The following is a 20,760-nucleotide window of genomic DNA, read 5'->3' on the forward strand; positions in this document are numbered from 1 at the left end:
TTGAAGAGACTATAATGTTGTTCTATGTAAAAATCTAGGCCGCATATCCAGTCCACATTACAAGTTACCTGCCTCTTAATTCACTAATGGCATTGTTGTTATGGTGGGGGCAAAGGATGAATGTTTAAGTTCATGTTTAAAAACTGTCACTTAATAAACCCATCTCAATGCAGTGATAAAATCTGATGTACTAAAATAAAATGCTTTAGCATGGCATATTTAGATTTGGATTTTTTTGCATGGGTTATGTGTCAAACATTTTCAGGGTTCAGCTCCTGCATGGGCTCGTAGCATTCAGTCAGACACTCAGATCAGCTCTTCATTATTGTTTTTGCAGTTTTTAGTGGGAGCTCGACCCAAAGGGATTGAAGTGTTTTACATAAAGCTCCAGCTGTATTACACAGGGACACATTCATCTTTGTTTTAAGGCACGAGATATTAAGTGATTTGCTTAGAATCACAGAATGTTGAGCCAGCGCCAACATTTAAACCCGGTTCCCCAGTCCCAAAGTGAGCAACTCAGGTCATTACACCACATCCTCTCTCTAATCCCAATTTATTGGCTCACCCACCTCGATCTACAAGACTAAAATCAAATAAATCCAGCAGGTCATAGGCTATAGACATTATTTGCCTCAAACCACGATAGAGATGGCTCCAACATTTGATGTCGTTTTTCCAAATTGTTTAGGAAAGCAAATCCACGCCGCAGACATCAAATCTCGTGGGAAACGCGGTCTGCTCACTCAAGGGATAACAATGGGCAGCTTGGGAGGTCAAATATGCAATCGTAAAACGCAAGGTTGATGACACTGGCAAAGGAGTAGACCACGTTCGTAATAAAACTTCATTAAAAAATATACAAACTTCCTCTGGATTAAGATACCACTAAACTAATTTGTGCTGCATGGACATTCTGGGGCTGTGCCCAAGATCAACTACAAAGCCAAAGCCAGGCAGCTGCATATTAATTCCCCTCCATGAATTAAAACTGTTGAAAACCTTGACATCCGACCAGATTAAAAATTAAATGCGCTCTGACTCACTAAACCACATAGGAGCCAACCTGCACTTATGTACATAAATGTGAAAGGGTTGTGGAGTCTCATTCACAGACCATTAACATTTAGCTAGCTGCTGAGATAATACATTGGAGTTCTTGAACCGGCTCCAAAATAGAGTGAAGATGATTAAATATTGAAGGAGAGGTTTACCTAGGAGTGTTTGCTGGAGGTCAAGTCTGTATTGAGCAATCAGCGATTAGCCGGCAACAAAAAGAGGCAAAAAAGGTGTAGCATATATATTTACAAAGTATGTTCAAGCAGGCTTGACAAGCTGAATGGTCTGTAGTGACAAGGCATGCACGTTTTTAAAGTACACCAGGCCTTCTGAACTTTTCTTGTCAGCAAATGAGCAAGAATACCTAACACATAGCTGCATGTGAACTTTAATGTATTCCTTTGGTTCACCTGGATCCCTGACGTAGTAGCACATTTATAATAAAGTGCCCTCAGATTGCACAACAAGCAGTCTCTTTAACAAACTTCCCATTGTGTCCGTAAAGCAGTATACCACAAACCCAATAGCGACTACTTGCAATTTATTCGTATTCATGAGGTGTTTGAGTAAACCGGTGTGATGGCAGCTTTGCAGAAGGCGTATGCAGATCGTTAGAAATCTGAGTTAGTGGAAACGGTGCAAAGGTTTCATCCAGTGAAGCAAATCTGGCACAATAGCACCATGCGTAGTGCGCAGGAGTCAATGCTTCACAATTGCAGAACCAACAAGGCGAGCCAAATGCAATGCAAGATTTTGAGCATTGTTGTGGTGGGCGGAAGTGTACCTGGGAGCAGAGTTTTGTCTTCTCGAGAAACACAATTGTATCTACTACCATTCTTTTGTGGAATCTCCGGGATCCACATGCTAAATCCTTCACAGAAGGCATCGAATTTGTTTCTACCTTTCATAGAAGGAGTAAAAGAACTTAATCAGGTTTGTTGGATTTTCAATGGAGAATTTACATTGCCTAATTTTAAACTAGAAAATGGGCCATGAAATTACACAGGAGATTCTCGCACCCCACTAACTAATTTTCAGAACATTTAGAATGTTAACTGTGGGCTTCTTGAATTAAGTTATTTGTATAGTCACTGGTGCAAAAGTGGAAGGTCACAAAGACATGAAATTATAAAATTATAAAAACGAGGGTGATTTTAGCCTCAAGGGATCAGTGAAACCAGTGGTACAAGTCAACCGTCGCCATCAATGCAAGAAATTTATTTGACTGCATGTGACCTAGATTACATGTACAAAATGCATTTTAGATGTTTTACATCTAGTTCCCATGATAGAATTTAAACTCCAGGCACAAACTGTTTTTAACGGATTTAGGACTTTAACTTTCTTGGAAAACCACTTATTTAGTGTGCACAGAATAAGGGTCGTACTTATACACAAGCACTTTTGCCTGCAAAGACTAGCAGCAGCGAGGTTTGGAGAGTCACAAGCATAAAATGTACTGCTTATCGTCACTCCAGGCAAATCTGGCTACAGACAATATGAAAGACAATAATCATTAATTCTTCAAAAAAAAGTACAAGAAAAAGCACAAAGAGAAGACTTTAGGAAAGCCTACTTCCGTCATTGGTGCTCATGCGCTTTTTGCCATTGCATGGATTGGGCTTTCCATCAAGGCTACGGCATTTCGAGGATTGTTCCATTGTCCCCTTCGGTTTGGTGATGGGGCTCAAATAGCTATTTTGCAGATACAACAGTACATGCATCTTGCAATTAAAAGCCATTGTGTTCTTTGATCGATTTACTTAGCTGGTACAATTATATTTTCATTCCCCGATTGCCCATGTGAATTAATCTATATTAATTTAAAGTCATAGCAACATGATATGCTTTTAAGACTCCGTAAGAACGTGCAAAGTATGTATTATCCAACATTTGCTACATAGCTCGTTTAAGTTCCCCTTTTGTAATGCAAACGTCATCGTCTTACTCCTTTGAGTAAAACTCTTCATTAAGAGTACACCTTAACTCGGTTAATGCAGTCTGTTCAGGAAAGCGGCCATACTCACAGCTTTCATATTCTAGTAGCCCAAGAGGTTCCCTCATTACGAGACGGTCCGTCTAGGGCAACTGGGGCAACTATTGCTGTCAAACATTACTTGCCAACAAAACGTCAAAGCCACTGGCCTTGTGTGCGTTATTTGTGTCTTGATACACATACTTTGAAGAGAAGCTGGCATCTTAAAATATGGCAAAATTGGATGGCTTTTAATTCTTTCACCACATGACAACCAGCAGTTCCAACCACTATGCTTTGACAGACCTGTGTATAAAGATGGGAGAACGAATGAGCTGGCCATGTGGAGAAAGAATAGGCGATTATGTGTCATCTGAATTCAAATTAACCATTACCACATTCAGGTCACCTCATCAGTCCATATCATGAATCTGTGCCAAGGCCCTAGGTGTGGACAATAAACTACCAGTTGAAATCTTGTACCAGTGTGATTTTGGGGATGTTTAGTGGCAATAGAACCACATTAACCATTACCACACAGATTAGATCTACAAAGAGCCGCATAGACAAGAGTACAACTATTTTAGGAGCCAGGTCATGGGCTAGAAATACATAATCATGGTTAAACAACCCTGGGATACTTGTATAAAACAAATAAAAGAGGTTCCAGGTACACTATAGCAACAGCTACATCCGTTCACTGGATGAGAGCAGCTAAAGAAATTGTCCCTCAATGACTGTACTAATAATGACAAGCATTTTGATCCCCGAATTTACACAAAAAAACTATTATGTCTTGGATAATTAAAAGAACACATACCAAGCAGTGTTGAACAGGATTTATTGTTCAATATGCACCGCAGAGGGCTTCTTGGCAGCTGCAGTCAGTCATAAAACATGATTCAATGTTTTGATAAATCATAAAACACCATACATATACACAAATTCATTAACCCGTTGCATGCTGATGACGGAACCGCTCAGTCATCAGCTGCGGTGGCGCTGGCTGATGACGGAGCGGTTCCGTCATGGCCCGCTCGGAGCGCCTGCGCGGCGCGAATTCCGCGCCTGCGCGGAGCGTTCCATTGAGCGGGGCGGGCCATGACAGAACCGCTCCGTCATAAGCACAGCGCCACCGACGCTGGTGACGGAGCGGTTCCGTCACCAGCATGCGGCCGCCCCACCCTCTTAGCACTGAGGCGGAATAGCCGCCGCAGTGAAGGGGTTAAACTTATATCAACAATTTCTATATTATCCTGTGCACATCATTTATATGAAACTATTCCTAAAAGAATTTAAAAAAGAGAGCATAAGTCAAATCAACTGATCTGTTCCTTCAAACAATCACACTCCAGGTAGGACTGTTCCGATACAAACATTCTCAAACAGTCATAAAGAAGTGTAACCAGGACACAAATAACATCTTCTAGTTGTTCTAATGAGACTATAGTACGAACCAAACAAACATCTTTGTCTATGCTTGTGTGTCAGAGGCATACTATCCCTTTGAAGCTTAGTCAAGCTACAGGCAGCCAGTCAAAAGGTGTTTGTTTCACGAGAAAGCAAAAGACACAAATAATGTATGGAATGTGGAACAAATCAAACATTCACCCAAGTAAAGAGTTTGAGGTTCAATCCATCATCCTTTTGCTCACCATGCCACCCCAGTTTAGACGCAGCCATATGCAAATTAGTCTTGACCTTGTTCCTCATGGGAACAGTTGTGCCCGAACTGCCAAGCCAGGTCCTCCCTAGACCAGAAACAAGCATCCCGTGACCGGTTTTGGGGCATCACCCCTCATCAGCCAGGCTAGCTTGAATCCAGTGGCACAATGAGCCTGGTATGTGTTTGCCATGTACACCCTAAGTGGCTAGGGGATGTCCAGATGTGGGCCCCGTGCTCACTTTGCTACAGGATTGGGTCCAAACTGGGGTGGCTTAGTGAGCAGAAGAAGGTTGATGGATTCAACCCAGATCTGTGACTTGGGGTGAGCGTCTGAAAAGTTTCAGCACTCCGTCCATCATCTTAATGAGTTTGCTGTTTCACAAGAAAGTCATTCATAATTGAAAACTGCTGACTTTAAATGGGGAGGACAAGCAGGGATTTCACGACTGAACAGAATACATCATCTGCTGGAGGTCACAACCAGGCCAACTGTTTAGATAACTGATGCATTTGCAGAGCCAATGGAAATTATTCAAGGCCTCAATTTAAAAAGATCCAGACCAGCCCAGACCAGAAGAAATAGGGGCATCAAAGGGAATACTCTCCCTACTGTTTCTCAAAGAAAACCGACTCCTCTGAAGCAAATAAAATGCTAAGCCCGATGGATGCTGAAAAGATCTTTAATTCCAATGGCAATTGTTCACGAGATTCCAACATTATGTAAATATGCCTATTCACAATGTAATGAAGTTGAAATGGTTTCCTGTTCAACAGAATAGAGTAGAATCTGTGCTTCTGGGGGAGGCAAAAGGAACAGATTTGCAAAGCAGCAAGGAAAAACAACTTGTTCCGACCCATACAGTTACTATACACAGAATCTGGTCATTATACAGCCAGATCATGAAGTCCCCAGAAACGCATGCAAGCAGAGGAATAAAGTGCTTGGACTACCGAAGTCTAGGCATAACATTCACCTTCCAGGCTCAAAATGTGAAAGCTTGTAGAAGAAATAAATGATCAGTTCCTGACGGCCTCAAATTGATCGATCATAGGAATCAATAGACTTGAAACTGTAACTGCGCCTTTCAGGCCAATGGTATTGGGTGGTTATGAACAAGTACAAAACCTTGTTTTGGTGGGTGGTTTATTAAATGTTAACTTTTCTATGATTACCCCTGGTTATTAAAGAATGCATCCACGGACAATATAATAAGAAACAAAAAAATTATTAACTAAGATATCCACCTATCTCAGATTTTCATTCTTTTCAAAAGGTAATCATAGTACCATACATTCGTTAATAGCGAAACCTACTATTGGCAAGTTGGCTCACAAACTCAAATTATCACTGAGGACTTCTACTCCGGCCTTCAGCTCACAACCTCAAATCTAGGCACGGCCAACTGAGGTGAGTAAATTAATTACGAATAGCTCGCTGATACAATATCAATTTACAGCGCTTAGAAATAGAAAAAGATTGTGCCTAGCACTAAATATACAGGTTTTAAACCTTTTGGTCATTTCAAGGTTCCTGTACGTCGAAACCCTTATCTGACTTTGTATTGGCTATTCTCTGTATAAACACATTTATATCGCCCTCAGCAAGAAGTAAAATGTGTCTATTAAAGGCAATGTAACACTGTTGTAATCAGTTCACAGGTCATGATTACCCTTTAAAAACTTTTGCAAAAAACACCACATATTACAAGCAATGGCAAGCCCAATAGGTCTCAGTTGTAAATAGTAGAGCTAATGGCTTTGCCAATTTTTATTGACACTGACAGGCAAACATATGGGTTAGACCAGGGTCACAGGAAATATGAAATGGTGCAGGTGTGGCGTTTTTCACAGAATTATGGATGTGCTGCATTTGGCAAATAATCCATCATCTGCTTCATAATTTGCATATTTCAACAACAATATTGGTCTATAGCTCAAACGTTTCAAAAGTTACTCAAAATGCAGTGACACATGTTGCCGCACAGTGGAAGCCCCTTTGAAAGGCTTGACTGGTCACCTTTCTGTTGCTTATTGCTATATACGGATGTTAAACTGGTACTAATGAGGGGCAATCAATACCCAAACAGAGATAGCAAGTGTAAAAATTTCAAAATAATAAGTATACGATCACAAAATGTACTGCTTTAGGCAACATCATATTCCTTTTCTTTCCATATAATTTGCTCAACCCTGCCGCATAATTGGTCCATCCCCTGCTTCATATTTCCAGAGGCCCTAGTTAAGACACATGTGCATATATGTCTGGTAATCTTGAAACGGGTCGCCTATTAAAAGTAAACCCATTCCTAGACAGTCACCATGACAACACAGATTGCATTTTTTAAGTCACTGTTCTAGCCCTTCTTGGAACAGTAAAAATAAATAGGGTATGTGAAAGCCCCCTTTAATATGAGATCAGACCGGTAGAAAATCACAGCTTCCAGACCCACAAAAAAATTAACACAATTCAAAAAATAGATGTGGTAAATGGACAGTGGAGGTATGGTATAGCTATAGTATGGCAGGGAAGTAAACGTTGCTTAGATCAGGGTGGAGCCAATTAAAAAAAGCGGAAAAAAACCACATAGGTCAGGAAGGCCAGGAAAAGCTACCTATGACCTGGGAGGCAAGAATGTAAAGGGGAAGCAGCGCATACAGAAGAGGTCAAGAAAACACACGTTCTCCCGTGGAGTACTGAAAGTAAAAAAGGTAATTAATGTAAACCGCAGCAACTGGGGGGAAGCATACATGTCCACCAATCAAAATGAGACAAACATTTTCATAGATGGAAAGAATACAAACATATGGTGTAAAGCCATTGTAACAGTATCAGAGAAGTGAGATAGCAAAGCCCTCCAGTCACAAGCAAGGGGTCAACACGCAGCTCCATCTACCTTTATTGGAAGAAATAGGTATGATCAAGAAACATCTTAAATTGGCTATTGCCAAGACCAAAAAAATAACCTAAGCCTCACCAAAAGGTACATCAAAAATAAAATCTAAAATTGATTTAAAAGGAAAAAAAACAACAACAAAAAAAAACACACTTTAGTAAAGTAGCCTTACCAGTTTTTCAATATCATTCACAGCATCAGTGACAGGATTCCCGCATGGATTGCCGAAAGTTACACATAGGATTAGCTGAAGATATATGAATGTGATAATCCAAGTCTGCAATAACAAAAAAATATGAAAAGTAAGTTCTACATTCCACATAGGATAAAACAACCATGCGGGCATAAACACAAAAGTACACTGCTATGTTAGAAAGTTAAAGTTAACAGTGTGATATAATGGGAGCTTATTTTAAGGGAACACCCCAAGAACAATTGATGAGCACCACAACTGAAGCAGCTAGAAAAAAAAGGAGTTTAGAGTGCATGAACAGGCGGATTGGTGTTTTTAAAAAAAAAATAAGTCAAAAGTCTTTGATTACGTTAACAAATTACATTCCTTCCTGTCAATACGTAACTTGCTGGCATGCAGGTATTCTGTTCTGCCCAATATAGGAGGCCTCCAAACAATGCATGGAGGCGCAAAAATTATAATAGGCTAGAGATGTTAAGAGTATTCCATTGTCATTAGTATGGCTACACAACACTGATGTTTAGTTACACTCAAGCCCTAATTTGAGAGGTCCATCACAGACCGCAGTGACGTCCTTTCCTTTTTGAGAGAATCACCAATAGTGGGGAATTAGTCAAGATTTCATCTATGGATTTAGTTATTACTGTTAATTTAATTTGGAGTGAGCAGACTAACCCACATCTGCAATTCAGCAATGCTAGTCTATTTATTTGCGATGGGTTATTTCTCATTCCCCAACAATATACCGAATATCAAAATAATCACAAGGCCAACATCAGATGTGCTGTTAGCCTGATCCAGAGAACCTCTTGCTTTGATATGTACAACAGCAGAACCCTACTTGGAATCCATTCTTAACCAAGCACAAACATCAGTTCCCATGCGGGACTCAGACCCATCTACTCTGTGAATGTGACCGATGGAATTGGAGAAACCAGGAGCCCAGTGGTAGCACAGATCCAAAAAGTGCATTTATCCAATAATTGTCAAGCGTGCACAATTCAGGGATACTTTCTGGGTAGTCACTATTTATTGTCGAACCTTGTGTACATTTTTAAAAGGAGGGATGCATGCCACTATAATGAATACAATAAATTGGATCAGAGGCTGTGTGCAGTAACAAAGAAAAAGCAACTCCCCAAGAAAACTTCAGTGGGCTTCCATAGGCATACAGGCCAATAGTGTAGAAAGGCAGCAGTGGCAGAACAGTAATTTGCAGCAGAATACCAGCGTTCTAATCAACACATTAAGGGCCCGATGTAGGTATTTCTAATTTACCACTTCTTAAATACCGATTTGGTATTTAAGAAGTGGTAAATTAGAGGGGGGGAAATGTAGGTAATTCAGAATCAGTAAATACCAAAATCGGTAAGATTCGGTATTTACCGATTCAGTAAATACCGAATCGGTATCCCCCATTTATTCCTATGGGCCTTGAAGCCCATAGGAATCGATGTGGATTACCGAATCTGTATTTTCCGATTCGGTAAATTCAGATTGTTGCAAGGGTGCAGGGGGTGTCACTTTGACACCCTCTGGCACCCCAATTCCGGACTTGTGTGCCATGTGGCACACAGACATGCCCTAAGGGCATGTCTGTTTGTCACATTGCACAGATTTGCATGCACACCAGTATTCGGTATTTTACCACCCAATAGGATTGGGTGGTAAAATACCGATTCGGTAAGGCCTGTGGGACTCAGAAGAGTCCCACCTACATCTCAAAGTTACCGAATCGGTAAAAATACCGATTCGGTATTTTACCGATTCGGTAAATTTACCGAATCGGTAAAATAAGGCACCTACATCAGGAATGACCATTTACCGGTCGGTAATGGCCGAAATCGGCCGTTACCGGTCGGTAAATGGCCACCTACATCTGGCCCTTAGGGAGGTAGGTCTTGTTCTAGTCCTGAGTGAATATTCAAAGTAATGATTACAAATAGGATGTTTCTACAGACAAGAGAAGTGGTGTCCAAACTGAGAGGTTACAAGAATTATCAGGCCTGGAATAAGAACATTAATTTGATGTGCAATATTAAGCCATCTCTACCCCAGTGCATCAATCAAAACCTCAACAATTGTGAATTAAAAATTAGTTTAATTCTCAATCTTTAAAAGCAGGTAGTAAACACAATTATAGGTTTAGAAAAACAATAAACCCAACTGCAAACATCTGCTAAAACAAGCACCGAGAATCAGAAACTTTTTGCTAATCTGGGGGCGAGCCAGTATTTTACTATAAAGCAAATCTAAGACTATTATTCACAATCCACGAGTCCTAGTAAACAAGGACTTTGACCTAATGGTATATTACATGAGACCAGAAGAATCTGGTAGAATTAATGGACAGTGCAAGCCTCCTTCAGAATATTTATTCACAATACACAGGCAGTCAGTGGTATGTCGGGTTTTACTAAATTCATCTACATAATTTAATATCCATAGATGGAATCTGTAAGAAAATGTGTGTTGCCTTATGTCATGTGGGGACATAGACGGAAACATTGCTGGGGGCATCATCAGGGATATGAGACAAAGACATACACTGTTTTGCACCGAGTGGCACAGGGTTTTCTGCGCCGTGGGGATAGTACCTACAAAAATTAGTTTCTGCTCATAATTACCAGATGGAGAACAATAAACCAGGGTTATTATTAGACTTCAAGACACTAGACTTCAGTGGTTAACTTGAACCGTGTGTGCCAGGGGTATGGCTTTGTCCCTTGTTTGGAGGAACCAACACTTATTCTGTGCCTCCCGTAGGCACCAGTTTAGTGATTTAAAACACCCCTAGGCATTCATTTTCTATGAATGCTCTTTGTTTCTCGCTGTTCATTACGGTTTAGATCCTGTCAAGGTTGTCCTAGTATTGTGTGGTTTAATGAGCAGATGCCTTTGATGAGAACATGAAACTCAATTTCTTTAACTCTGGAAAGCATTTTACTTTAGTGTATTACACTGAATCAAGACAATTTTTTATATTTTTAAACACGATTGTTTCAGTGAATGTATACGCATTTATGCCTCTTCACTTTAAATGTGTTGTTTATTATTACAGATGGGGCAACATGGTCTATTAAAGTATATACAGGAGAGGTTTTTGCATGGCACACATGCTGAGCTGGTGTACGGCAAGTGCTCCGACATGCGATGAAGGAAAAGAACGGAGCTGGTCAGTTGCAAGGAGGCCTCTAGAAGCTTGTTGCATCTCTGTAGATCAAACAAGTAAAGCGACAGACCCTGAAGTCACTTCAAGGTGAGCAGGATCACTCTTCTTTTTTCAGACAACATTGAAATCCTTCTTCTGAATCTTCCACAAGTCCAGGAGTTTTCTGACCAGAGGGTCTGAAGGTGCTATTTGTATACCCAGTGCCAGCCTGTGGGTGGAGATTGCCTCCTTTGTAGACCCTGCCCCCTTTCCTGGGTGTAGCTCCAAACTGTCTAGTGTATCAACGGGCAGGCAGACCCAATAGTGAGCTGCATTTGTTAGTGGCAGGGCAGGTAGCCAGCCTTTAGAAGTCAGCAAGTGGCTAAGTATAGCCGAGCGGCTACCCTTTGAAGCTCAGGAAGGCTGGGCACAACCACCCGGGACATACTTTTCAGGAGAGGAACACCCTGCCCTACACCCAGGGCCCTTTTGTGTTTGTTTGAAAGACCACATAACATACCACACCAAAGGATGGCATACACTGTAGTTTGACCTTAGACAGTGGAAGAAAGCCATTGTATTCAGGCAGAAAAATGACAAGTTTCTAAAAGTGCCATTTTCAGAAAAGTAACTTAAAATCGGACTTTACCATTAAAGAGGTTTTTAAATTGCAATCAAAAGGAGTGGAAGAGGCATTTCTCAGTCCATTCTTAAACTGGGGTATTAATGTATTAGGAGTAATGAGGTACCCAGTGTTCTTATATGGGAGAAACCATTTAAAAAATGGTGAAAAACGACTTCAGGTTCTTTTCACGGGCAGGCATTTAAAACCTAAACATACATAACCAACTTCTTAAATACCATACACTCTGCTACAGTAAAGGTTACAGCCTATCTTACGTGGCGTTTATATGTATTAAAATGGAAGGTTTTGACCTGGCAATAGGTACATTATGCAAGGTCAACCGTTGAAAGCTGCACTACAGGTTGCGGGCTACTTTAGTTGGTGGCACAAGGCGTGCTGCAGCCCATTAGTAGCATTTAATTTACAGGCCCTGAGTAGATTTAGTACGTACAAGTAAATTAAATGCACCAATCAGGTGTATGCTAATTTTTCAATGTTTAAGGTAGAGATCACAAGCACCTTACGACTGGTTAGCAGAGGTAAGTTGCCCAGAGTCCAAATGCCAACAAACACTAGTTCAGCACAGATAGGGGAGTGAAGGCAAAGCGCCTTGGAAAACACTATTCCAAGGATGTCCGATCTAAACGTTATAGTGCATCTGCTATGCTATGTCATCCTTTATCTGGTTTTTCCAAACTGGGAGGCAAGAGTTCCTCCTTATAGCATCCATCTACTTTTTCTGCATATTGAAAGTCCGCAATATAAAAGCAGCCAAAGTCACACCTTACTCTAAAAGGCATCATGGACCTAGGATGTCACAAACATCGCTTCAGTCAATACAGGAAGAAAGGTTAGCAGAATAGGACCCATTTTAGTCGCACTCTTCTGTAATAGTAATTTGTTGTGGATAAATTGGAAGGGCGTTTCAGGGGGTTATCCTTTGAAGAATTAGGTTACATTATTTCAATTACTCATGGACGCCAGTTTAGTGTAGGCTGTTACGCCTGGCTTGCGCCAAGCTAACTTGAGACCACTGTGAATAGGAAGGCAATGACATGAACAAAAGAAGAGGTTGATTCAATAACAGAATTTGCTTGAATCTGGGCTCATTTCTTCCCCTTTTTCTAGCTCCTCTGCCATGAGCAGGAAGCGGTTGAAGGTTATCGGTGATGCAAATGGCCAAACCTGTGAGGTCATTTCTTCCCACGGCAATTTGGTGGGTACGCATCCTTGCAGGTAGGTCTGCATTTCAGCGATCTGGTCTAACAGTCCCGACTTGGCAGGCAGAAATCGCATTAGACCCCCAGACTGTCAGAACAGCAATGACAAACCTCAAATTACCCAGTTTCTACATTTTCATCTTGCCCTGTTAAACTATTCAACCAATGACAGACTCTGTTTAACCCCTTCGCTGCGGCGGCTATTCCGCCGCAGCGCTAAGGGGGCAGGGGGGCGCGCAGCTCACCCATGCTGGTGACGGAACCGCTCCGTCACCAGCCGCGGTCGTGCTGTGCTCATGACGGAGCGGTTCCGTCACGCCCCCGCCCGCTTTATAGAACGCTCAGCGCAGGCGCGGAATCCGCGTCGCGTAGGTGTGTCGTAACGGAACCGCTCCGTCATCAGCACAGCGCGACCGCGGCTGGTGACGGAGCGGTTCCGTCACCAGCAGGGGAGGGGTTAAGCGAAAACTTATGCAGAGAAAGCATTAAAAAATATGGCGGAATTTCACAGAAGGTTTGCAAAAAATATTTGAAATACACCTGAGAATGCCACAACTAGTAACTCAACTCACGAAAGATTAAGTACATAACATGGAATAATTAATAGGTCCAAGAAAAAAGTTGAGTTTAGAACTCTTAGCTAAGATCCATATATCCATCAATGCATTTTTTTTTATGAATAAATAAATGCTCGTATGAACATTGACTATTATTGGTAGATTTGTGACGCAGTTGAACGTCAGCAGAACACTAGAAATAGGTTTCCATATATGGTTTCCTAAAATGATTTTGCAATGTTAAGAAATACATTCACTGCCTCTCGACCTTTTGCTAGACGGAAAAGATGACGAGGGCTACCAAAAACGTAGAATACGCCATGCATTTTCGAATGTTGATACACAATGCTGGTTACTATAACAGAGAATCCATCCTGCAATAGTGCTCCAAATCAAGTAAAAAAAAAAAACAGGTGCATGCGTTGAATTACTAGATACAGACGAACTGACTAACAGATGCCACAGACTGTGCAAGACAATACCCGCATTTATGTAAAACAAGAAGAAAGTGGACAAATGTATATTTTCTCACACTGGTATAAATGCAATATTAACAATCAAACGCAAGATGTTAACACCACACTGAAAAACATAGAAGCAAACATTAAACTCACAGAAGAAGGGGTGGGAGGGGGGACACATAAGGGACAAAATCCCCTCGCTAAAACTTCCCACTAGTGTGTTGCCCTCTCAATGTTTATGATCTTTCTAACGCTGTGACTGGTTGCTAGGAGCTCAGAAATATTTGGAGAGCCGTCTGTGGCAGAGGTTTTGCGCAGGGCAAAAATGAGCCTGCCATTCAGTTATTTGTTTGCAGGCTCACCTCGGCCCGGGAGCTCTCTGCGTTCTCAGAAGCCCTCTTTCACGATTGCTGGTGACCTTGTTCCTTGCAGGTTTTGCTTGCATAGACGGCAAATGTTTACTGGACCAGTTGAATAATGCATGCGCTGCAGGGACCCGTGTTTAAACGCGAGGCCCCAAGTTCCACACCGGAAGTGAGAATAAACGTTACACAACAAGCGGTTACCAAGGCAACCCATCGCCACACCACTTACACATACAACTGACGGAAACAATCTTCAATACCAGGGTGAACATGGAATATTGGTAAATTTAACAACTATGGGTGAATAATTATCTCCATCGTCTAAAGGCTAGTTCCTGTTTGCCTTGCACAGCAAGACCTCGAGGGTTCTCGAACCTTCCCAGAGTTGAAATCTCCCTCGGAGGCAAACCGGGTTATCATAATCCTACCAGAAATTAGCTATTTGTATATTGCCTTCAGATTTACGGCGCACAAAAACTTGCTGGCTGTTAAAAGGACTCTTCGATAGCCAGTCTTAACATTGTGAGAGAAAAGACACCTACATGAACTTCACTCCAATGGGGCCCAGGTGGACTTGGCACGGGCCAGTGTCCCCCTGGGATTATTCGCACAATGCGAGCTCCCACAGGATGGGATTGGTAGGTTGGCTTGTGGGAGGGGCTTAGACGCGCTCGGGTGGGAGCGGGAATACGTCGTCACCCGCTGTGAGGGAGGAGGGCGGCGTTGTCGTTTTGCCCACCCACCCGCCCTATGTTGGTAGGTTGGTCGGTTACGTTTCTGTGTATGTGTGTCAGTTTTTGTGTTTTTTTCTGTTACAAAAAAAAAAAGAAAGAAAAGAAAAAAAATATATAATAAATATAAAATAAATAAATAAAATACAAGGTATGTCACTTTAGGGCAGCAAGGATAGTGCTCCTGTTATGTTATATGTTTGTTGGCGTGTTTTGGGGGATAGGATAGTCTAGAGCGGACATATCCTTTCTCTCTGGGGGGTGGGGGGGGAGGGTAGGTGGATAAGGAAAAGAAAAGTTGTAAGAAAAACTTTGGTTGGAATATAAACGGTTTTGGAGTTTTTGGAAAAATGAGGAAATCATTGGGGAATGGTGATGAAAAACAGTTGGGGAAAAGGTTTTGGAAAAAGGTACAAAGGTTGGTGTTTTAATAAATAAATGTAAGGTGCGGAGGCTGTCCTAGTAATAAAGTGACCTTTTATGCTATGAACAGAATGTGTGGAGTGTCGTTATTGTGCGAAGATAAATATGCAAATAATAGCAGATTTGAAAAGGATTGTACCAGAATATCGGTTGACAAAAATATTGTGCCCTAAATATCGCTTACCAAATAAAATAAAAAGAATTGCTGCACATGAGTAACCAGATAAGCTACACCCAAAGGGACCATATCTTTTGTAAACAAATGTTTGGACAGGATATTTAGGCTAGATGTTCTCTGTATAATTTCTTCTGAAGTGCAACCAAACTATTAGAAAGATATTGCTGCACTTTGATATAATGGATACATGTATTTGGAGAAAGTACTGTTAAGCACCAATGTCTAAAACTGCAGACAAATGCTTAATCTAAAGAAATAATGTAACCAAAGTCCCGATTTAACAGGAATAGTTCCCTTTCCACTCTCTGCCCCTAAACCATCCACCTTAGTTAACTTCCACCAACAAAGAACAAATCTAAATCAAAAAGATTGGATAATTTATTGTGATACATATCAAAGCGGAGATGAGACACGGTGCGGATAGCACATGTGACAATGGGGAGGAAATGTCCCAAAAAGATACCCTGCAAAATGCGGACTACAGAAATAACAGTGTATTGGATAGCTGTAATACTGGATTTTGTGATGCACTCTCAGCACATTTCTTTGAAACAAAATTAAACTGTGGAGGTGCAGAAATGTGGGTCTAATGGCGACTGGTTCGCATTACATAGTCAGCCACTGTGTAAGTGTGGTGTATTTTTTCCTCAAATAATAAGTAGTATCCATACTTGATGGAATCAGGATGGTCCACTATGCAATTAGTGTAAACATATTGCAATATAAAAGTTTCCCAATTCAGAAAGCCAGGAAAATAATAAAAAAAGATTGTTTGCAGTAATAACTATATCATTTTGGGCAGGTAACAACGCCTCATTCCAAGACACCCGAGGACAAAGACTACTTGTGCAAATACAAGTACTTCAAAGGATTCTAGACCAAGTCAATGTTTCAAGATTTTTATAAATATTCAGATTGAAGGAATAATTAACGACGGCCATTTATAGGCTGCCATTAAATATTATAGCCCTAGTATTTTACTCTACGACTTTTGAACATAGTCTCAAGTTTTCATATTTAAGCATGGATAGCCCATTCAAGGTCTGACAACATTCTACAGATATACAGTTTGCCACAAGCTGGGAGGTTGCTGCTTATATACACGTTTCCAACTTGTATACGTAGCATAAACTATCTTTGATTGTATTAAAGACGTAAAAGTGAGAAAAAGTACATGAGCTTGAGGTGTGAAGAGGAACTGAATAACAAAATGGGTCAAGCCTTATAACCACAACTGCCTAAAGTTGATTTTTTTGTGGACGTGTACAATCATCCAACTTTTGAATTTTGTGAATTACTTTTGCATGGACAAATGTTCATAATTTCAAAAGAGGACTCTTGCTCTCAAATGAAGTAACATTTGGTTGCTGTGCATAACCAAAACTTTCTTTTGAAGCAAACTAAGAAAAGCTCCTTGAATTTTAGTACTTGGTAATATCTTGAATTATAGGGCTCTTGCTCTCAGGAAGTGGTTCTCTTGGCTTGGTAATGAAAACATCCATGTCACCAAATTCACAGACAGTTATATGAAGGACCCACAATAGGTGAAGTAAACATGCCTGTAAAGTTGATTGGAGTAAAGCAGACCAATCTGGATGTCAGTCATGCTGCCCTCTTCCAAAAAGAATCCCTAATCTTCAGTGATAGCTCAGAATCAGAACTAAAGAAATGCTTGCCAGAGAAGCAGATTCAAGACAAATATAAATATGTTCAAGTCTCTCTTCCAAAGTCCATTTGTGCATTACTGGGGTAAACAGCATTTATCCTGGCCTCTCAGACCATCTCTTGTACCACATTCAACATCTGCAAAATGCAGCAGCACACACAGACTAAAAGCAAAGGACACATCTTTCCACTCACATAGTTACCGTGTTTGTTGCTTGTCTGCCCATCAAACCAGAGATCACTCACTCCCTTGTATTTTCTTGGACTCTTCATGGTCTGGGACCCACCAATTTCGTTCCTCAAAATATAAAGCTTAAAGCACAGCTCCACAATGTTGTGCAATATATATACTGCTCTCCTTTTTTTGTCGGAGAAACACAAGTGTTACCTATTTTGGCCAGGATTTGCCTTCTACAATATTCTTACACAGGAAACTGCCATCGGATCCATTGCATTGATATTCTGGATTTCAAGCAGGCCGAGGGAGGTCTGTTTTGGATACAACACCCACTCAGAAATAAGACCTGCATGCAATTTATGACAAACTGGAGTCAAGGAAATAGTTGGCGTTCTGCTCGGGTGTGGCAATGCCATCATTGGTTGCTTCAATCCTCACAATGCCAGCAGACACCCAGCTGCAGGCCATCGCCCTAAGGTTTTGCAATGATAAGAATCATCTGACGTGAGCAGAGCACACTCTTGTTATTCAAGAAGCTACTTTGTGTTAAAAGGAATCTTCACAAATGATTTACAAATTATTTTCCTGGCAGAGCAAAGGCCATTCAAACTCTCCTCCAGTCACGCCTGCTCAGCCATAACTATTCCCTGAGATCTAAATGGAAACCTGCAATAAACATTAGACTTGAGCCAGACGCTATCTGTACGTCAAACAAACCATGGCTCATTCTCGTTACAGCTATAGTTAAAAGATTACCTCTTAGTTGACTGAAAAGCCATGCCCTGATTTCTGAGGAAGCTCCTTTAATAATGCACCTTTAAAACCGGAAATGCTGCATACAAATTTCATCGAAATCCAATCTGGTTAGTACAGCTTGCAAAAGGCCAACATTGTTTCAGTGAAAGGACAACGTTAATAGCTAATATCTATATAAATACTATAAAATGTATAGAGTTTGCAAAATAAAGTGGGAATGTCCTTCACAGAGGCCCTGCCATGACAGTCATGGGCAAAGCAGTAATCATGATCTCAAACAGGACCATGACCATGTGATGGCATGGCATTGAAATCTGCTAGCGTTCAGCTGCACGTCTCAATGGAGAATAGCAAAGTGTATATCTTAACACACATGCCACTCCAATGTTAGGCTGTTTACTCTGAAGTCTACAAGCAGAGCATGTTAAGTGGCAATCGGAGTTTCTCTGGGCATTTTCTAAGGATTTAATTTTAGTTCATGTTGTAGAGCAGGCCAACAATATAGTATGGTGTGGAAAAGAGTCCTCGCAGTTTCTTGAACTCAACTGGAATTGCCCAGCTATCTCAGAGTGTTCATCTTGTATTTGAGCAGGCCTTTATGTCCAAGTGAGCAAATAAGGTAAATGAAATCAAGGTGTGGGAGAACTGAGAATCGGTGGAGCACTGTGATTGCATGTCCAAGAGTACTGGGCCATGCTACGTGTGGGGTGGGTTCATGAAAGACTCTGGCTACTCACAAGTAACGGCTGAAAGTGCTTCAACCGAATGTACTTTTGACTAAAGCACTGTTTTCCAGAATAGTTATCCATTATCGCCACATTGTGCAGACTGGTGTATTATGGCATTTCAGGTCTCTGGGGCTCCATATGCAGTTATACCATGCCCTGGACATGGCCAGGCATTTTCTTTATTTGGTTGGCCCAGGAAGAAACAGAGTGGACAGATTGCTCAGTATAAGAGACTTTAGAAACTACCTGCAGTGGATTTTACTGCCAGGGGTGGCTGTAACTCAAGGCATATTAAGCCATTAGTAAAGCTTCAAGTGAAAAAGAAAAAGCTTGTATTGGCCAGAAGAAGGTGGAGATGAAAGAGAAGGAAGAGTTCTCACATGGGGGAACTATACCTATGCTTAAGACGTCAGTTCATGAATCTGGAAATCCTAGCCTTGTGTTTTTCAGTTCTAGCTAGAATGACAATTAAAGGTCCAGTGATTTATCCTGACACCTCCCCACGCTCTCTCATAGTAGAGAGAAGACATTTTCCCTTTCTCACAGGCAAAATCAATTGACTTCTAGAAGCAGATACATTGTACTGCAGTTTGCACTACAGTTTTAAACTGGACAGATCATTCTGCATATTATCTTTCAAGCGTATTATAGGATTGGGCTGATCTGTAAATGTTAAACACACATACCAAGTTGTAATTGCACATAATAGTACACTTAGCATTTATCTTTCTTATACTCAATTACTTTGCAACTAGTTTGGACTTCTATCTCTTTCCTTGTGCACATGGCACACTTTACCTAGCACCTCCTATTGAAAAGGACTTATTATGAAAATACTTTTGTTTTGCTTCTGGATTCGGTAAGAATGACGTTACTACGTGATTGTAGTGGCTCTAGCCTACCTGGAGTGTGGAACGCTCAAAGCCATGGTCGACAAGATGGAGCATGCGCATACTACTTTGAGATGAATCACAAAAGAGGTGGGTTACAACAATGGAAGGGGTGTTTGGACCCATTCTTTTAGCAGCATGCTTTACTTTTTACATTGGCACATATAACAAGCATGTTATTTAAACATGTGAAATGTTGAGCTGTTCTTAAAATTTTGGTAAAAAGTATCAGCCTAATACAAATAGTTTATGTAAAATACATGAGTGCTATAAAATTAAATGAGAAAAGGGGAACTATGGGATCGCATATGCAAATCAAATATTCGTTACCTTAAGCTGTACATAAAAAAATCCAGAGAAGAAGGATCCCAGAGATAAGGTGTCACTGCTGAGATCTCGTGGCATGCAAGTCACATGTTGGATTCTGACAGTGCCAACTGGGTCTATAGATCCTTCTGGTATTCATTTACTAAGTACCATTAAATTTTGCCATGGTAACAACTGGTTTTTGCATTGAATAGAAATCACACAAAATATGGGCAACACGTTTTCATCATTCAAATGACAAATCCTAGGATCTCAATTTTTAACTTAGAAGTAATGGATCAATTCTATTTCTCTTGCACAGCATCGTTTTAACATACGTCCTCTTTAACTGTTAGGGGGAGGTGTAAAGCCTTACACTGTAGAGCATGTTCTGATGGGCTACGAGTTGTGCTAATGTATGCATACTCCCATTTTTAACATAGTTTACTTAGATTCCTCGGTTGGAAAATATTTTTAAACTGTACGAGAAGTGTAATAATTTTATGTAATAGCCTAACAAAAGTAATCAGAGTGAAAGGTTAGATCATGCAAAGGGTGAACCCTTTCATTTCAAAGGAAGGATTCAATTTATTAGAGTCTGCATACCTTCTGTTCCTTAGCTGAAAGGCCAATTGGCGTACTTTCAATTGTGCTTTTTAGGTTTCGAACCTGGCGAGGGGCACGAAGTGCCCCTCCCAGTTTGAAAACTATTGTCTTCAGTATGGATGTCGGCCCCGCC

General features: G+C 40.9%; 1 protein-coding gene across 3 annotated transcripts in view; it reads right to left on the minus strand.

Moving 5' to 3' along the window:
• KITLG (KIT ligand) overlaps positions 1 to 20,760 on the minus strand; it is a 160,637-nt gene that overhangs the window by 91,912 nt on the left and 47,965 nt on the right. For all 3 annotated transcript variants that reach the window (XM_086918007.1, XM_086918006.1, XM_086918008.1), the window contains one exon: positions 7,767 to 7,871. In XM_086918007.1, the coding sequence (XP_086774133.1) occupies positions 7,767 to 7,871 (105 nt within the window). The remainder of the gene's footprint in view (positions 1 to 7,766; positions 7,872 to 20,760) is intronic.

The sequence above is a fragment of the Lissotriton vulgaris genome, chromosome 1_1 (genome assembly GCF_964263255.1).
Source record: "Lissotriton vulgaris chromosome 1_1, aLisVul1.2, whole genome shotgun sequence".
Classification (NCBI taxonomy): domain Eukaryota; kingdom Metazoa; phylum Chordata; class Amphibia; order Caudata; family Salamandridae; genus Lissotriton; species Lissotriton vulgaris.